Source organism: Saccostrea echinata, unplaced genomic scaffold (genome assembly GCF_033153115.1).
Source record: "Saccostrea echinata isolate AGI-Se365-2 ecotype Australia unplaced genomic scaffold, CSIRO_AGI_Sech_v1 ptg000054l, whole genome shotgun sequence".
NCBI lineage: Eukaryota > Metazoa > Mollusca > Bivalvia > Ostreida > Ostreidae > Saccostrea > Saccostrea echinata.
In genome coordinates, this window is record NW_026889803.1 from 2,465,220 (window position 1) to 2,483,134 (window position 17,915).

The following is a 17,915-nucleotide window of genomic DNA, read 5'->3' on the forward strand; positions in this document are numbered from 1 at the left end:
ACTCTATGAATAAAAGCTTTCACATATGTAGTTTATGCCATACTGACAAATTGATCCTTTTCAAAACTTTAATCGATCCACAAATCTGATTGAATTTAGACTCAGGTGGTGAGCTAACAAATGATCAACTCCAGAAACCATTAACATGTGTAACAATTCTAATTGAATTTTGACTCAGGAGGTAAGCTAACAAATGATCAACTCCAGAAACCATTAACATGTGTAACCTAGGAATTATTTTTGTTACAAATTTAAAGTTATATTTGTCAAACATTTATTGTGTTGAGTACTGCAGAGCTTTAAATATAACTATTTATTTTTAAACAAATATTTCCTGATGAGGGGGACTAAATTCCAGAATTTCCAACAATTAAAAAAGGCTGGCAATAAACAGAGTGTGATCTCTACCATGAACACTATGATTCCTATTTGATGAATAATATAAACACTTCCTTCTGGTAATGTGTGGTTATCCTTAGCAGGAGCCTAATGCAATTGATTATATAAATGTTTCTTCCATGTGGAAAATCAGTCTGGTAGCAGAAGCAGATTGCCAGTATTCCTAGACTCTACAGACTAATTAAGACTTTATAACAACATTGGTGTCTAGAATCTGGAAGCAATTTAAAACAGAATTTTTCCTGAATTTAGAAATTTTTATCTGCTCATTTCATATAGTGATTCTAGGAGACTGTATACCTGTTAATATACTAAAAGTGAAGGAAGAGAATTTCTTATAATATAGGCTATCTCAATCATATAATGCATTCAATTCTTTGATCTGAATCAAACCATGTCAGAATGGATATTGGACATAATTAAATTTACAGAGCAATAATAAGCATCTGCACTACTCACATGTAATCTTGGTTCTTAATTTTTCAGTAAAAATACCGATAACGAAACAAGGAAAATTAATTCACATGTGCAATTCACATATCTATAACAGTACTAATAAGAAATGGTCATAAACTTTATAAACCTCACATGTATATAATTGTTTGATAGAGCCTAACTCAGTTTTACCAATGTATAGCACAACTTTTCACATATTTTCAAAAGATAAATTATAAAATAAAATAAAAAGCCAATGATAATTAATATGAGTGCAATGGCCAAAACACAAACAAACAAAAGGGAACAAATGACAGTAATGGACACTGAACATTATATGTGTGTGTTTTTTTTAAATTGATGAAATCTTTAATCATTTTTTAAGAAATCAGTATGTGCATGTGTCTAACATTTTTTTTCCAGACAAACCAGAATACTAATTGTCATATTGAAATTATTCTTAGGGTACAGAATGCCTTACACATTCAGGAAAATCACACACTCAGACTGGATCAACTTGGTTAAGATTTTCAAATTCAACTTTAACACTGACCAATGGCAGTAAGTCTGTTATGCAAACACTGCAAATGTACATTCAGCAAAAGGAGCTTTGTAGATGTATGTGATAGAAGATTATTTAGGTATTTATAGCTTGTGCATTGCTCTCCATACTCTGACAATAAGTGCTGAAAAAAGCTAGTTGGATGATGCACTAACCATTTATTGCTCTTTAAGATGCCAATAAAATAGTGGGGTTTTTTTTTTTCAGAAGCTAGCATTAAATACTGGTATGTTCCTATTGCATTCTTTTGAATATGAAACCAAGTTTCTTGAGTAAATTTCAAATGGCATTTCACAGTTCACAGTGAAAAACTTTATAAACTCATGACTCGTATATAAAATTTTAGCTATACACCCTCCTCTCACTATGCTGAAATTCCTTTTTTCATACTAATTGTTAGGCCGTTATTTACACACTAAATTGTAGACAGATTTTTCCATTATTTCTCGATCATGACAAGGAACACACGGCAGGTGTGACCAGTCGGCAGGGGATGCTCACTCCTCCATGGCACCTGATCCCACCTCTAATGTCTTAGAGGTCCGTGTTTGCTCTGCTCCTATTTTGTAATGTTTAATGGACTTTTGAGCTCGAATACTGTTTGTTATCTCCACACATTTCACTTTTTGCATCAAGACAAGTATCGGTATGAATTTTAAGTAAAAAAAAAAAAAAACTACAGGTGATTATATAAAAAAATATTACAACTATTATTATTTTCAATAAAATGAAACTATTATGGAACATTATATTTTCATGTGTTAAAATAAAAAATGCAGAAACATGATGATACAAGATGACAAGCAATCCAGGCATAAATACTATAATTCCTTTAACCTTAAGTCCAAATTATAGGCCTTTTCTATACATGTGAAGAAAAAAAAGGATTAGGAGGAAATGGTGAAATTAACATTGGTTCTACAAATCAAAACATAAAAAAGTTTTAGTAACACTGCATATTATCGTAAAAACAATTAGGTATTTGTTACTAGTATCCCCATACTATGTTCTAAATCCGATGTGTACACATCAATTGGTACAGTCATGAACAGTGATGAATATAGATCTGTACATATTCGAACTCACTTTTTCTAATTTTTCTTACCGAAATTTCGGAGAATCTTTCAGGCACTCTTTAAAATCTATTGTCGGCTTCATGTTTGTTTATTTTCTTGCTCAACTCAGCTCACATGATCCCAAAATTGCTGAAAAAACTACAATGTTTACATTTTTTTGGCAGATGACTTGCCTCCTACTTCCATGTTAATGACCCGTTATTTCGCTAGGGGACGCTTCGAGTTGCACGAGAGTTCACCCGAGATTTGGCTTGACAAATTGATCAAACTTCCGACTCGTGAAGCAGACCGCAGTGTTGGTATGTCATTTATTTTTCTGTTTATTTGATCGAAGTATTCACCAATTGACATAAGTCACATTTTGTATATTCAGTTGCACACATCTGTTCGATATTCCACACCAACAGTACCTGTCAATCCCACACATTGATGTCAAATGTGGAGGCCTTGAATAGGTCGTGCACATTTCACCTTCATCAATTTGTTCCCTCCATGCTCAAGGCCATCGCATAATTTGCGTGAGCTGCATTATTATAGCACTCATAATCAGGATCTGGTGGTATTTACGTTGTATTGTGAAAAAAATCTTTTTTAACTTGATCATGGAATTTTTTCCTGGTGCAGTAGAAAGAAAAAAAAGGGGGGGGGGGGGTAATTGTTTCAATATGACCACATTGACATTAGTTGAATTGTTGAATTTATTTGCTAGGCCACAGGGGCTTGCTCCTAAGGAGTAAAGAAAATATTAAAAAAAAAAAAAATCATATACCATTTATAACAAGGAAGGACACCATCTTGGACGAATGTATGTTCGTTCACCCTAAAACATATATGTTTGCCCTTGACACTGTAGCCCTTATTCTTGTTAGCCCAAAATCCATTCTCTCTCAAACTCGTTCACCCAAGGTCCCTTTGCCTTAAATATGTAAGTTGGTTAGGAGTGAAACGGTTCACCGCGGTATCGATGCACCGCGGTATTTTTTCTCGGTTTGATACACGGTGCAAAATCTCTAATTTTCGGTTCGGTTCATTTTTCGGTTGGGATCGTTATTCAGTCGGGTTTGGCATAAGGTATAACACGTTACTCAGTATAAATAAGTATAGAAAACGTAAATTTTTGATGACTGATAGCTTGTATGATAATTTTTGACAGTCAAATAATTTTAATCAATTTCTTCTAGTCAATTTGCAAATAAAATTCGTAAAATAGGTGACTAGATTTAGAAAAAGAAAGCATAAAACAACGTTGAATTTGTTTCCTTCTAGCAAAATATATCGTATCGAAAATAACCGAACCGAGACAAAATTATGCAATACGTATCGAACCGTGTAGGAGGTGTACTGTTTCACCCCTAAAGTTGGTTAATTTTCGTAAGCTATATTGATTTTATTGAATTTCACATTTTTTTTGCCCCAGTATCGAATATTTGGGGATATATAGTTTTTGCCCTGTCCGTCCGTCCGTCTGTCTATTTGTCTGTTTGTCTGCAAAAACTTTAACATTGCCCATAACTTTTGATTGGTTGGAGCTATGGCTCTCTTATTTCACATGTGTATTCCTTGTGACAAGACCTTTCTTTGGGTACCATCATATTTGACCTTTTGACCTTGACCTTGGTGTTTGACCCAGTTTTGCAAAATTTTACCAAACTTTAACCTTGGCCATAACTTTTGGAAAACTTTACCAACTGTTCAAAAGTTATGGTCAAGGTTAAAGTTTTCCAACAGTAGATCAAACTCCAAGGTCAAGGGTCATAGTTGTTGATATCCAAAGGAAGATCTTAACACAAGGTTACATTTGTGAAGTATAAAAGCCCTAGCACCAACAGTTCAAAAGTTATGCCCAAGGTTAAAATTTTCCAAAACTAGGTCAAACTCCTAGGTCAAGGTCAAAGGGTAAAAATTCTTGGTATCCTAAGGAAGATCTTGGCATAAGGATTACATTTGTGAAGCATGAAAGCCCTGGAATCAACCGTTCCAAAGTTATGTCCAAGGTTAAATGTTTTTCAAAAGTAAGTCAAACTCCTAGGTCAAGGTCAAAGGATCAAAGTTGTTGGTATACAAAGGGAGGTCTTGTCACAAGGATTACACATGTGAAGTATGAAAGCCCTAGAAGTTATGGCCAAGGTTAAAGTTCGGTAAAATTTTGCAAAACTGGGTCAATCTCCAAGGTCAAGGTCAAATATTATGGTACCCAAAAAAAGGTCTTGTCACAAGAAATACACATGTAAAATATGAAAGCCATAGCTCCATCCAATCAAAAGTTATGAGCAATGTTAAAGTTTTTGCGGACAAACGGACAAACAAAAAGACAGACGGACAGGGCAAAAAATATATACCCCCGAATCTTCGATACGGGGGCATAAAAATCAGTTTTTATTCATAAGGTCTTAAAACAGTTACAGACATTTATTTGTAAGGTCTTAAAATTATATCAGCCTAGATATAAATCAGTGATTCATTTTGGTGTGCGTCCTGCGTAAATTACGCACAAATTCTGCTCAGGACGCATTATTTCAATAAATGTGCATCCCAATGGAGGCAATCAATTTATAGAAGGACATGTATTATTTTAAATTGCTTTGGTATAATCTGATTCTAAACTTGGCTGATTGCATCATATCCATGTGCTAAGCGTTATGCATGAACGATTTTAACAGGTAGAGTCTATAAGGTTGCCAACAACAGATCAGACATCACAATTGCTGGTAACAAGCAATTATCAGAAAAAATTTGAAAGTTAGATAGCATAGTTTGATTATCACTGATTATGTCTAATACTGTGGAACATTTCTGAAGCGAATACTATACCTTTGTATTTAAGCTGTAACCTGTAACATTTTTTTTCAATTTTTCCTTACAAGCTAAGAAGTATAAAATTTAATCATTTTTATTTTTAACTATTTTTTTTATTTCTTCTTAAACTTTCTTTACTTCATTGTGCTTCTGTGCATTATATGACTGATACAATGTGTGAGATTGTATATACAATCTAAAAATAGAACCAAAGTGCACAGTTGACATATTGTTTAATGACACAAAATCGTCATGATCACGTACTCTTACTTGGACAATTGAACAGACTTGTCGAAATCCGTCGGTCCTATCGGCAAGGCCGGTAAAAAATTGTCTGGACTGATAACTTTTAAGAAAACGTCGGTCCAAATGACCGTTTGAAAAAATCGAGCGTGGCGCAAATTAAAAAAAGGTCGGGATCGGAATGCGCAACTGAAAGTCACAAACATGAAAGAGATGGCGTGGTGACGATGGTCAGTTTAAATTGTTAAAGTAAAGACATAAAAATGTCATTTATGTCTCTTATTAAAGACTCTCTATCCTAAGAAAAGAAACTTGTGAGATTTAAGGCTGTTGAAAATGATAAAGGACATTTTGGTGTTGTTATTTATTTCCCTTTCTCTGCGTCAAAATAAGGTATATGTATCTGGTCTGACAAAACTTCGTCCGGTCTGACAGAACATTTGACTTTGTCAGACCAAATGCCTGACAGTGATTTCAAAATTTCGACAAGTCTTCAATTGATAGTAAAAGTATAAACCACTCACAGTTACAATAAAACATTTGCACTTTCGTGAAATACCCTTTTATATTTCACCAGAATTTCCTCTGTTATATCTAATATACGGTACCCTTTGATTTAGATGCACTGATTTTGGCATGGGACTCATTGTTGTCTTTAAGAGGGGTCCTTTGGACCCATGATAACCATTTTCAAAATGAATCACTGATAAATGTCTGCTGTGTTCAATATATTAATAAGTGTTCTACCGATAATCAGAAAACATCGATTGTCGACGAAAAAATGCTACCGATTCCGATGATCGATTATAATTTTTCATAATCGATCATCGGAAACGTACTTCTAATAAAGTACATTTCAGAATTATCCATTTCTGGTTTAAAATTTATTTCTTCTTAATGAAAGTAAATGGCGTCTGCCCTCTGATACTAGCCAACTAGCACGAAGCAGAGGTCCTTAGGAACCGTGAGTAAAATTTGGTGTGGGCTTATAAAATTTATAACTCGTTCGCCCATGTGGTGAATTAAAAATCTGCAGGACCATTCCAGTCCCCTTACTGAAAACAGACGTTTTCCCCATGTTTTTTGCTTTGAAACTTCCAATCAATTGAATAAATAAAAGTAACATGTTCCTATTGTTCGTAAATATCCTTCATCTAATCCATTTACCAGTACTACATGATTTGTGAAATCCCTAAAACGATCGTCTTTTTTTCTAATCCGAATTTCCTCCATTCCTCTGTGAATCGTTTATACATGGTTGATATCCAATTAAATTATTTCCAATTACTCAGTCATATGAAATGGAAGTTTTATTAGGTGTCTACTTAATTCAGATACGTTTCAAAAATAAACTAAAAAAAAAAATCTTATTCATGTGTCGGTGTCATGCACTTCATCAGTAGGCTACTAAGTATATAGTCCAATGACCAGGAAAAGGGGATTACGTATATAACCTTGCAAAAAAGGATAGTAAAATTGTTAATTGAATTCAATTTTATTTCCTATGATGAAATATTTATGCGAAATTTGATTTTACAAAGTAAGAACTTCAATTTTTATTTTAAACAAATGTATATTATATTGAATTGGTATCTACTTAAATTGTCCTAGTGATGTATTCAAAGGGTTAAAAAAAATCACAGAGATTATGGGTTAACAGATTTAGCTGTGGGCTTCTAGCCTAAATTTGAAACTTTAGGAGCCCACATGGCTAGTGGAAATTTTAGTTAAGTTTAAACCCTGTATATAGAAAGTGTGACATAAGTAAAAACAACAAAGAAAACAATATATCATATATTTTATATATTCATGTTATAGAAATAATATGAAATAATTGTAATAGTCTGCTTTTTATATACCAAACTATGACATCCGATTATAATCCGTAAAATCGCATCGGAAGCAGTAACCGATTCCAACCGATGATCGATTATGAAAATTAACCGATGTCCCATCACTAATATTAATCTTGAACTAGCTTAAGTAGTGGCAGTGAATGTAAAAAAAAAAAAATTCCTCTTCGACATTGTAGGCTGTAGGTACCTACATGTAGTTAGAATAATCTAATCTAACTGTGTCTTGGGACAAGCCATTAAACCAGGTTCATAGGACAATATCGTTTTTTAAACGATTGAACGTCCTTTGTACGTGAAGTAGATACCTGATGCTTGTGCCAACGAAACCACCGATTCTTAATAATCCAGCGCCAATCTTGTTCATATAATCTTGTAAATCTAAACTTATATTCGCGATTGTTGAGTTGTGAATTTTCTAGGAGGTTGGAATTAATTATTAAAAATTTATTCTTAGGACTTTACTTTCCATCTCTCGCAGTTGTAGGCTACACAAAATTTGGATCATATCAAATTTCCATGAAAAAAGAGTGCATTTAAGAGAAGTTACTCTATATCATGTAGATATAGTCATGATAAAATCTACAGATTTCAGGTACCAACTGCAGTAAAATCCCAACAACGGAAATTTCAAAGCCAGAAAAATTTCTCGTTCAGGCGTTTAATTTTGCCAGTTGCCGGCTCTTATTGAAAACACTATCATGAAAATTCACTGTAATTTTAATATCTGCTCAGTTATACCTTAATTATTTTAATCTAAGAATTTGACTCACTTTCAAATATGTGTATACTAAGATCAAGAAGATGGAAATAAAACCTGATGTTTGGAATTGATTTAAAAAGTACATGTATGTATAATTGTATTGGACCATATATTTTACCAAATATATGCAATTTTTGTGTAGAATGTTTTGTACAGACTGTTTAGAATTCTTTTATTTATTGTTTTGACAGAAACTTTGCCTATCCACCATGCCAGTCTCAAAAGTGTTGGCACGTCAAATTTTTGACAGTAGGGGCAACCCTACAGTGGAGGTAGATGTTACAACAGAAAAAGGTTGGTGACATGAAAATGTTTGACTTTTTTGATGTATTGTTAATTTGTTATGATGTTACACAAATACTGCATGTAGTTGAAGGTAACATTGAGAATTTTCTCCACAAGAAAACCATTGTCAACTGAGGTGCAGCCGAGGTTGACAATAGTTTACAAGGGGTGAAAATTCTCAATGTTACCTCAACTACATGCAATATTTATTATATTAAATGTTTTATACAAATACATGTAAAGGTGAAGCATGTGCACATAGATTCCACATGTTCCATGCAGTCAATATTTTTGGGAATATCACCCATCATTAATGCAGTGTTGACTGTTGCTGTGTTCTATCCCGCTGGAGGGCATGGTTTCATTATTCAGGGGATAACAGTTTTTTTTAACAAATTTTCCTTGATGAATCAAATTCAAGTAATTTATATGAAAGTACTGTATATTATATGAAAACTACATGTAGTGTAGGGTGACACTGAAAATTTTCACCCCAGGAAAACCATTGTCAACCAAGGTGCAGCCAAGGTTGACAATGGTTTTTGAGGGGTGAAAATTTTCAATGTTTCCCTCAACTACATGCAGTATTTATCTTATCATACTGAATGTTTTATACAAATAAAGGTAAAGTGAAGTGTACGCACATAGATTCCGCAAAGTCACTATTTTTTTTTTTAATATCACCCGTTGTCAAGCAACGTTGACCGTTGGTAAGTTCTATCGCGCTGGAGGGCATGGTTTCATCATTCAGAGGGTAAAGGTGTTTTTTAACAAATGTTTCTAGACAAATCAAACAAATTCAAGTAATTCACATGAAAGTATATATTATCTCTCTCTCTCTCTCTCTCTCTCTCTCTCTATATATATATCTATCTATATATAAATAAAGCACTAAAAATGACCAACGACACGAACAATAATAATTGTCAAATTTTTGGGACAACCTGTCCCTTCCTCAGGACAAAGAAAAAAGTTAAGAAGTCATAAAAACAAAGGAAATAGAGAAGCAAAAACAACTAGCACTACTACTAAACTACCAAACACTTTACAATGTTACATGTTTAATTTGGAGTTTATAAAGAGTTGTGAACAAAGAAATCCAGAGCGCTATGAATTGCGTCCGGTCTATCGGGTGTACTATGGTAAAGTAGTACACCCGATAGACCGGACGCAATTCATAGCGCTCCAGATTTCTTTGTTCACAACTGTTTATAAACTCCAAATTAAACATGTAACATTGTAAATAAATATTTAGTGTTTGGTAGTTTAGTAGTAGTGCTAGTTGTTTTTGCTTCTCTATTTCCTTTGTTTTTATGACTTCTTAACTTTTTTCTTTGTCTTGAGGAAGGGACAGGTTGTCCCGAAAATTTGACAATTATTATTGTTCGTGTCGTTGGTCATTTTTAGTGCTTTATATAAATTTCCATTCGTGACCTTGTATCTACTTAGTAGATCCGACACTTAGGATATACAGTGTTGTTGGTTTTTAGTGCTTTTTATATATATATATATATATATATATATATATATATATATATATATATATATATATATATATATATATATATATATATATATATACTGACTTATGTATTGTGAGTTTGTTTTGATATATATACTAAATTTTAAGGGTGGAAAAAGATAGTTGAATAACAACATTTTGCATGCTTAGTAATATCAATTTAATTCTTGATAAAGAAAAAAATTATTAACTTTAAACTTGTAGTAATAAAATTAGAAAACGAAATTTGAGGAGTGGATAAACCATCAATCACTTTCAATTTTCTTTTGAACAGGGATGTTCCGAGCAGCTGTTCCTAGTGGGGCTTCAACTGGTATTTACGAGGCTTTGGAAATGAGAGATAAAGACCCTAAGTTTTACCATGGGAAAGGTGGGTTATACACAGCAGTGAACAAAATATGAAGAACATATATTTTTTTTATTAATATATCGTGAACTAACTTAAATTTTTCCTTTGTTTCAGGTGTTTCAAATGCTATCAATAATGTGAATAACGTTATTGCACCTGCCCTAATCAAAGCTGTAAGTTTTCTAGGTTTAAATTGTGAAGTTACGTATTGAAAATTTGAAAAAAGATATTAGATATCTTAAATGTTAAAACTGAACCTGGTAAAAAAAAAAAGCCTTCATGTAAATGAAGTGTATGAAGGCTCAAGTAAAAAAAGCCTTCATGTAAATGTATGAAGGCTCAAAAGACATGATTGGATTGGAAATAAAAACATTGAGACATGATTGGATTGGAAATATAAAAACATTGAGATTAGAAACAGCTTAAAATTCTACTCTGCTTTACCCATCAATATTTCAGTGAAAACACATTATTATAATCTTATGCATGTATATATTCAAATTGATCATAAAAACTACATAGAGCCTTTGAAACCCTTTTAACTAAATATTTTAGTTATATTTTCATTTAATAATTTCTATATTTCAATCAGAGAAAAGTGAAGGTTAGGTTTTATAAGCTAACAGATGGTCAGGGTCATCTGTATCACCAAGATTGTTGAATGTCAGCAGTAGATATGAATTACTTTATTTGAGATTCTGTTTTGATATCTAGGGTTTGGATGAAGCTGACCAGACAGCAGTGGATACATTTTTATTAGGTCTTGATGGAACTGAAAACAAAAGTACGTTTCATTTGATTTACTGCATTTAAATCAACAAAATTTTTTAGCGCTACTGATCAAAGATCAAGAGTTTATGCTTTGGTTAGGTGTCTGTCCATCAGGTGTGTGTGTGGTTAACAATTTATGTGAAATTCTTTCAAATGTCACTCCTACAATTTTTAGCTCTACTGGTCAGAGACCAGAAGAGCCTATGCGATAGTAATGTGTCAGTCATCCATCCATCTGTCTGTCCCTCTGTAAACAATTTTTCAAATTACTTCTCCTACAGTTTTGGTTTGATTTCAGTATAACTTGGCAATCAAGTAGACTACAATGAGATACATTATTTGATTTTGATGAATGGTGTTGCCATGGTTTCTAAAACTAGAAATTTCTGTGAAATACTTTCAAAAGGCTACTCCTCCTACTGTTTTGATCTGATTTTAATATAACTTGGCATGCAAATACACTACACTGAGATACATAATTTTCTCTATAGGTTTTTGATATTGGTGAACATTGTTGCCATGTTTACTAAAAATAGAAATTTCTGTAAAAATTTTCAAAAGGCTACCCCTTCCTACAGTTTAAGTCTGATTGCAATTAATCTAGTCACAAAAAAAGATTATACCAAGGATCATTATTCTATTTATTGTTATTGCAAAGTTTCAAGCCCCAGTGCTACTTTTCTCTTCCTTTGTTATAAAACTAGTACAAACCAGTAGAGCTACAGTCTCATCAGATTCTTCTGTTTGTTTGATTTTTATAAAACTTTTATGTCTTATAAAACTTATTTTTGTAAAATTGCAATTTGGATACAAATTCTGTAAATGTAAACTTAAGAAAAATAAAGTCCAGGTACAATCACTTTCACTGCTGTTACAGTGCGGACTCGTTATTACGGTGACGGTTTTATAAGATAGAACGCTTATTACGTTGTAAATTCAAAGCACAAAACCATTTCTTAACAAATCTATACAAAATAGAACCGTTTATTACGATGTCCTAAAATGCCGGGACTCGGTATTACGATGTAAAAATTCTGTCCAAAATTTTTTTTCACTCCGTGTTTATTCAGTGTTGATCGACGGTAGACACTTAAGGAGATGCTAAATAAACATTGAAACACCTGTGCTCTGACAGAGTGTTAACTTGCAGGGCCGTTAGGTGATTAGTGACGCTTGACTGCACACACCTTGACTGTTCTAGCGAGGTCAGCAGAACTGGAGACATCGTGTCAAAGCCATTGTAAAACAATTAAATTTAAACTGTTTATTTATAAACGTAGTCTCTAGTTTATCTATGTCTGTAAAGTTTATTTTATCTTTTATACTTTGGTTAATAAATAAAATTAATTTATTAAATAAAAGGTTACATTTAATCTTGTGCATGTATATAAAACACGTACTGTGTAATTTCGTTTGCAATTAAATTGCGGTAATGGACAGCTTGGGTATCAAACATAATTTTGGCCAAATTTGAACTTCACTTACGTTTTAACAGCTTTGATTGTGGCTTGGATTACCTCACAGGTGTCAGCAGAAATACAAATCAATAATTGCTGAACTGCTAATTGAACTCTGTTCAGTAATTTAAAAAATTAAATTTATTTTGACATATAGCTTGTACGTTGTCAAATTCCGTCTTTAAATATGCCAGTCACACTCTTTTATCAGTTGTTCACTGCTGCTCTAAGCTCATTGAACACCCAAAAGCTCACTAAAAATTGTTGTTGTTATGTAGTAAACGACTATAAATTGAATACGAAGACAGCTTGTTGAATTTTTTTACGAACGCATTATCTACAGAGTCAGAAACGAAAGTAAAAGTAAGGAAATGGCGGTAGATAAATGAAGATCCGATAGATCGCCGAAGTTTTTATAAGAAATATACATATTTCTTTTAAAATGAAAGAAATAGAAGAAATATCACCATGAAGATATCTATTCAAGATAAGTTGTTAATAAATTATATATGTATTAGCGTTTTGATTAGGAATTAGAACAGAAGAAGGGAACAAAAGGGCAAAAATACCTTCCACAAAAATAACAAACTTTCAAAACGATGTTTTAATGGATTTTATTGGGAACTTTTATTACGTTGCCCTCGGTATTACGATATTTTCCCGTGACAAAATGAACATCGTAATAACGAGACCGCACTGTAGTACAAGCCATTAGAGCTACAGTCTCATCAGAGAATTCCAGTTAACTAAGAATTTTAAATACATGTACTTGTCTTTATTGTAGGTAAACTGGGTGCAAATGCCATTCTTGGTGTTTCCTTAGCTGTTTGTAAAGCTGGAGCTGCCAAAAAAGTAAGTTAAAGAGTTTATTCCTGATAAGTAGAAGAAATGTTGAAATGTTATTCTTTACTTAGGTGATATATATAACATATAATTAATTTCATGGATATTCATCAATAGGGAGTTCCGCTTTACTGCCACATTGCGGATCTAGCTGGAAACAAGGATGTTATTCTTCCTGTCCCAGCATTCAATGTCATCAATGGAGGCAGCCATGCTGGGAACAAACTGGCCATGCAGGAGTTCATGATTCTTCCAACAGGTATTTACGCTCAACTAGGACTATGTAATAAATGTTATATTTACTGGTTTGACAGATATTGTTATCTTATTGTTAACATGTGTTAGAAATTTGCTGAAGAGTTTATGGAGATTTCATACATGTATTAACATTTCCATAGGTGCAAGCTCATTCAAGGAGGCCATGAGAATGGGATCAGAGGTTTACCACCATCTGAAAGCAGTCATAAAGAAAAAATATGGCCAAGATGGTTAGATTTCTTGTTCCTGTGTTAAATGCAAATCATGTTTTGGGTAATGATCCTGAAATTATTTGCAATAAAGAATCAGTGCATAATGTTCTCTTCATTTACAAAGTGAAATCTCTAACATTGGGATTTTATTTTCAGCCTGTAATGTGGGTGATGAGGGAGGTTTTGCTCCTAACATTCAGGACAACAAGGAAGGTAAATTAAACTTAATTTTTAATTTGTCCAGTGGGATTTTTAAGTGTAAAGCAAATGTAAATTATCACTATACAATTTTAAGTGTTTGGGATTGTTTAATGTTTTGATAATTATTGCACAATGATGCACATCTCTACTCCATCGTTTACTGTCAGCATTTCATCTAAAGAACTTTAAGAAAAATATTTAAATTCATATTTACATCATAAGATTTTAATTAATAGGTCTGGATTTGTTGGTGGAAGCCATTGAAAAGGCAGGTTACACGGGGAAAATCAAAATTGGCATGGATGTAGCAGCATCAGAGTTCTGTAAGGAGGGAAAATATGACCTAGACTTTAAAAATCCAAAGTCTAATCCAGCTGATTGGGTAAATATAATATTTAATCTTCTTTGCAATCACCTTTGAAATGAACTCTAACATTGTATATTGAGATTACAGAACAGAAAAAATATAGCATTCCTCTTCTTGAACTTTCTTCTATACCTGTGTACATCACATTGTGGAGCCATATCTTAAGTTTAAGCTCATCTTGTTAAAAGTATGACATATATACATAAATTCCAATGCTAAACTTAAGGCAATTTAATTTCTCCAAATTGACAATGATTTCTGTTTGACAGATAACTTCTGACCAGTTGGCAGATATATACAGAGGCTTTGTTTCCAATTATCCAATTGTCTCCATTGAGGATCCTTATGATCAGGACGATTGGGAAGCTTACTCTAAACTAACAGCCTCAGTACAAATCCAAATAGTAGGGTGAGACACATGTTCTGTAAATTGTCAAGATCAATCTGTAAAAATTTTACCATTTAATAAGTTTTCTCATAGCTAAAAACTTAGGGGTAACCAGATAAGATGCAAAGATTTTCAAGTGAGTTAACAATAAAGTCATGATACAATAAAATGTGGGTAAAGTTGAACACATTTATAATGAATTCATGCTTACAGCAAAAGAATTTTCATTTTCCCTGTAGTTTTAAAACACATGAACCTAACAGATCTATAACAAATCTAAATTGTTAGTCCCTGGCACTTTGCTACACTTAAAAGTAAGCATGTTTTTTTTTTCCATAAAAATTCATAATTTTAGCAGCTGTAATATACATCATGTATTAAGTTTTCTTAAGGTATTTAGAATTTGATAGGTTCATGTCTTGGAAGTAGTGTAAAAAGGATATAACATTTATTTTGGAATCCATATAGCCATCAACAAATGATCTGATTTCACTTTCCAGAGATGATTTACTGGTAACAAATCCAAAGCGAGTCCAGAAGGGTATTGACATCAAGGCTTGTAACTGTCTCCTGCTGAAGGTCAACCAAATCGGCAGTGTCACAGAGTCAATTCAGGCGTAAGATACTGGAGTGCTAAAGCTCCAATAATAGGGGAGACATTTGGAGTTAAAATGGCACAAATTTTAACAGCAAAGATGCCTCCTTCTTATTGATAAGTTTCAATTTGGAGTTAATGGCACAAATTTTAACAGCAAAGATGCCTCCTTCTTATTGATAAGTTTCAATTTGGAGTTAATGGCACAAATTTTAACAGCAAAGATGCCTCCTTCTTATTGATAAGTTTCTTGAAATCTGAGGTCATATTCCATCCTGAGGTTACATTTCATACATTATACAATCTTTGTTTTAGAGGTATCATTACAACAATAGATCAAGTTTAGAGTCATTAGATGTGTAGAAGCTTTTATTTGTTATGAAATGGTATGAAGTCACACACATAAGCACTGTTGTTCATTACAGATGGAAAATGTCCAAGGACAACAACTGGGGTGTAATGGTGTCCCACAGAAGTGGAGAAACAGAGGACACATTTATCGCAGATCTTGTAGTTGGGCTGTGTACCGGACAGGTAAAGAATTCAAATTTTATCTTAGTGGGATATTTTGGCAGTCATATTATGAATTACTCTTGTCTGTTGTTCCATTTAAATGGTTTAAGTGTTAGATAGTTGATGCACCAGAAAAATTGTTAAGGAATACTTCTGAAAGAGCCAAGTTTTTACACTGTGCTATTATTTTGTAGATTAAAACAGGTGCCCCATGCAGATCTGAACGTTTAGCCAAGTACAACCAGATTCTCCGCATTGAGGAGGAATTAGGGGCAGGAGCCAAATTTGCCGGGGAAAAATTCCGCTACCCTTACTAGAAATTTAGCATAATCTTAAGACACTTATTTTGTTTAGATAACATATTCTTGTATTTATGAGATTTTTTTTTTTTTACAATTGCTGTTTTTGATTAATGTTTGCTTTATAGGAACTTGAGACACTATCATAATAAAGACTTTAAAACACAAGAACAACATTCCAAGTAGGAAAAAAATCAACATTTCAGCACACATGATGAGTTGTTTGGTTGTTAACTTTTGTTTTACCCCAAATTCTACATATACCCTATGTTGAAAATATGGTACAAATGGTGCAGGATGGAAGATGTTCTGTCTATATATATGTGATAAAAAATGCATTAGTCTTGAATGTTGATAAATGAATTCACCAGTTATTAAGTTCTGTAAGTCCATGTTACTATTGAGTGTAGATTGTTTACCTTGTTGTAACTATTAATGATGTATAATACTAACTATATGTGGTTATTCAGTAACAGTAATACATGTGGTTCTGATGTCCACACAAGGAAATATTTTTTATCCTCTCCCAGACAAATTAGTGCTAGAGTTGATCTTTGAATGAGACAACTCAAAAACTTGTCTTTGTTGAAATGTTTCTGATTGATGTGGATTGAAAGGATGTAAGAAACAGTTATATCTCTCTACTTTGTTGGCAATTTTGGAATGTGTGTGTGTGGATGGTGGGTGTGATGGAGTGAATGAAAAACTTCCTGTTTGATCACTGTGTGTACACTTTTAGAATTTTTATGTATGTCCTGTAGAAAATGTGAAATTATGGAATATTGGATTGCTGTCCTAGAAAATTGAGTTGTAATAACAGATGAATGTTTTTGCTTATTTGTTACTGAAAGTGTTAGATGTGTGTAAATGGTGTGAGTGGGGTTATGTTTCCCAAACAAACCCATTTCCCATCACAGAAAAAGTGCTAGAGTTCTGTCTGTATAAAGACAAACTCAGATTTCTGTATTTGGTCCTTGTTCTTTAATGTACCTCTTGTATTGATCTGTGTATCTCAAAGTTGTCAACATGAAGTCTACAACAAAGATGTTTGATAATAGATCCTTTATCCATGTGTACAATGTAGATTTAATATTTTGTTGAAAGTGTGCTGATATGTTGATTTTATACTCAATTTTTTTTAACTGGTACCCTACTTGCTAGGTAGAGGAGTAGGAATCTATTACCGTGCATGCTAACTGCCGTATTGTTCCCTTAAAATGTTTATTTGCAGAAGTGTTAACGTAATAAAAGGCTTTGCTTGAACTTTTCTTATTTTCTTTTGAAAGCGATTGTAATTGCTGTATAATGAGATGCTTTTGTCGTGGTTTAAAATAGAAGTCAATTCTAAAGTTAAGTTCTTAGCAACTACTGCTGTTCCTTGTTGAGCATACCAGTACAAATACGAAATTGGGGGAGGGTGGGGGTGCATTAAGCCGTTTTAGATTGTCAATTTTTCCTAGTCATATTGATTTATAACAAAGGACTAGGTAAGAAAAACAAACGTAATATGAACATAATCTATCTACAATGGGTTGTCTAAAATGAGATCAGGCAGGGAATTATCTTAAAATAGACACGTAAAAAAAAATTCTGTTAGATTCTCCATAGTCTACCTTGGACTACATGTGAGCGCTGTCCACAAGGCTAACGAAATTAACTAACAAAATTTTATTTGCCCTCTGTTTCCCATTGAAACTGCATTATCATGATTATGAATTTTTTTAACTT

The 17,915-nt window shown here is 33.0% G+C and overlaps 2 protein-coding genes across 4 annotated transcripts in view; one reads left to right on the plus strand and one right to left on the minus strand.

Annotated features, from left to right (window-relative positions):
• The window catches only part of LOC133172590 (arf-GAP with coiled-coil, ANK repeat and PH domain-containing protein 2-like), a 64,586-nt gene extending 61,883 nt beyond the window's left edge, over window positions 1-2,703 (minus strand). For all 3 annotated transcript variants that reach the window (XM_061307516.1, XM_061307515.1, XM_061307514.1), the window contains exon 1: window positions 2,502-2,703. In XM_061307516.1, coding sequence (XP_061163500.1) covers window positions 2,502-2,554 — 53 coding nt within the window. In that variant the 5' untranslated portion in view covers window positions 2,555-2,703. The remainder of the gene's footprint in view (window positions 1-2,501) is intronic.
• A 45-nt stretch (window positions 2,704-2,748) lies between these two features.
• LOC133172592 (enolase-like) lies at window positions 2,749-17,450 on the plus strand. Its single transcript, XM_061307519.1, has 14 exons — window positions 2,749-2,771; window positions 8,319-8,421; window positions 10,209-10,304; window positions 10,398-10,456; window positions 10,998-11,067; window positions 13,296-13,363; window positions 13,472-13,613; window positions 13,753-13,842; window positions 13,981-14,037; window positions 14,262-14,407; window positions 14,662-14,801; window positions 15,281-15,397; window positions 15,801-15,909; window positions 16,083-17,450. Exons 2-14 carry the CDS (start codon window positions 8,337-8,339, stop codon window positions 16,203-16,205), a joined length of 1,302 nt encoding a protein of 433 aa, XP_061163503.1. The 5' UTR covers window positions 2,749-2,771; window positions 8,319-8,336; the 3' UTR covers window positions 16,206-17,450.
• The last annotated feature ends 465 nt before the right edge of the window (window positions 17,451-17,915 follow it).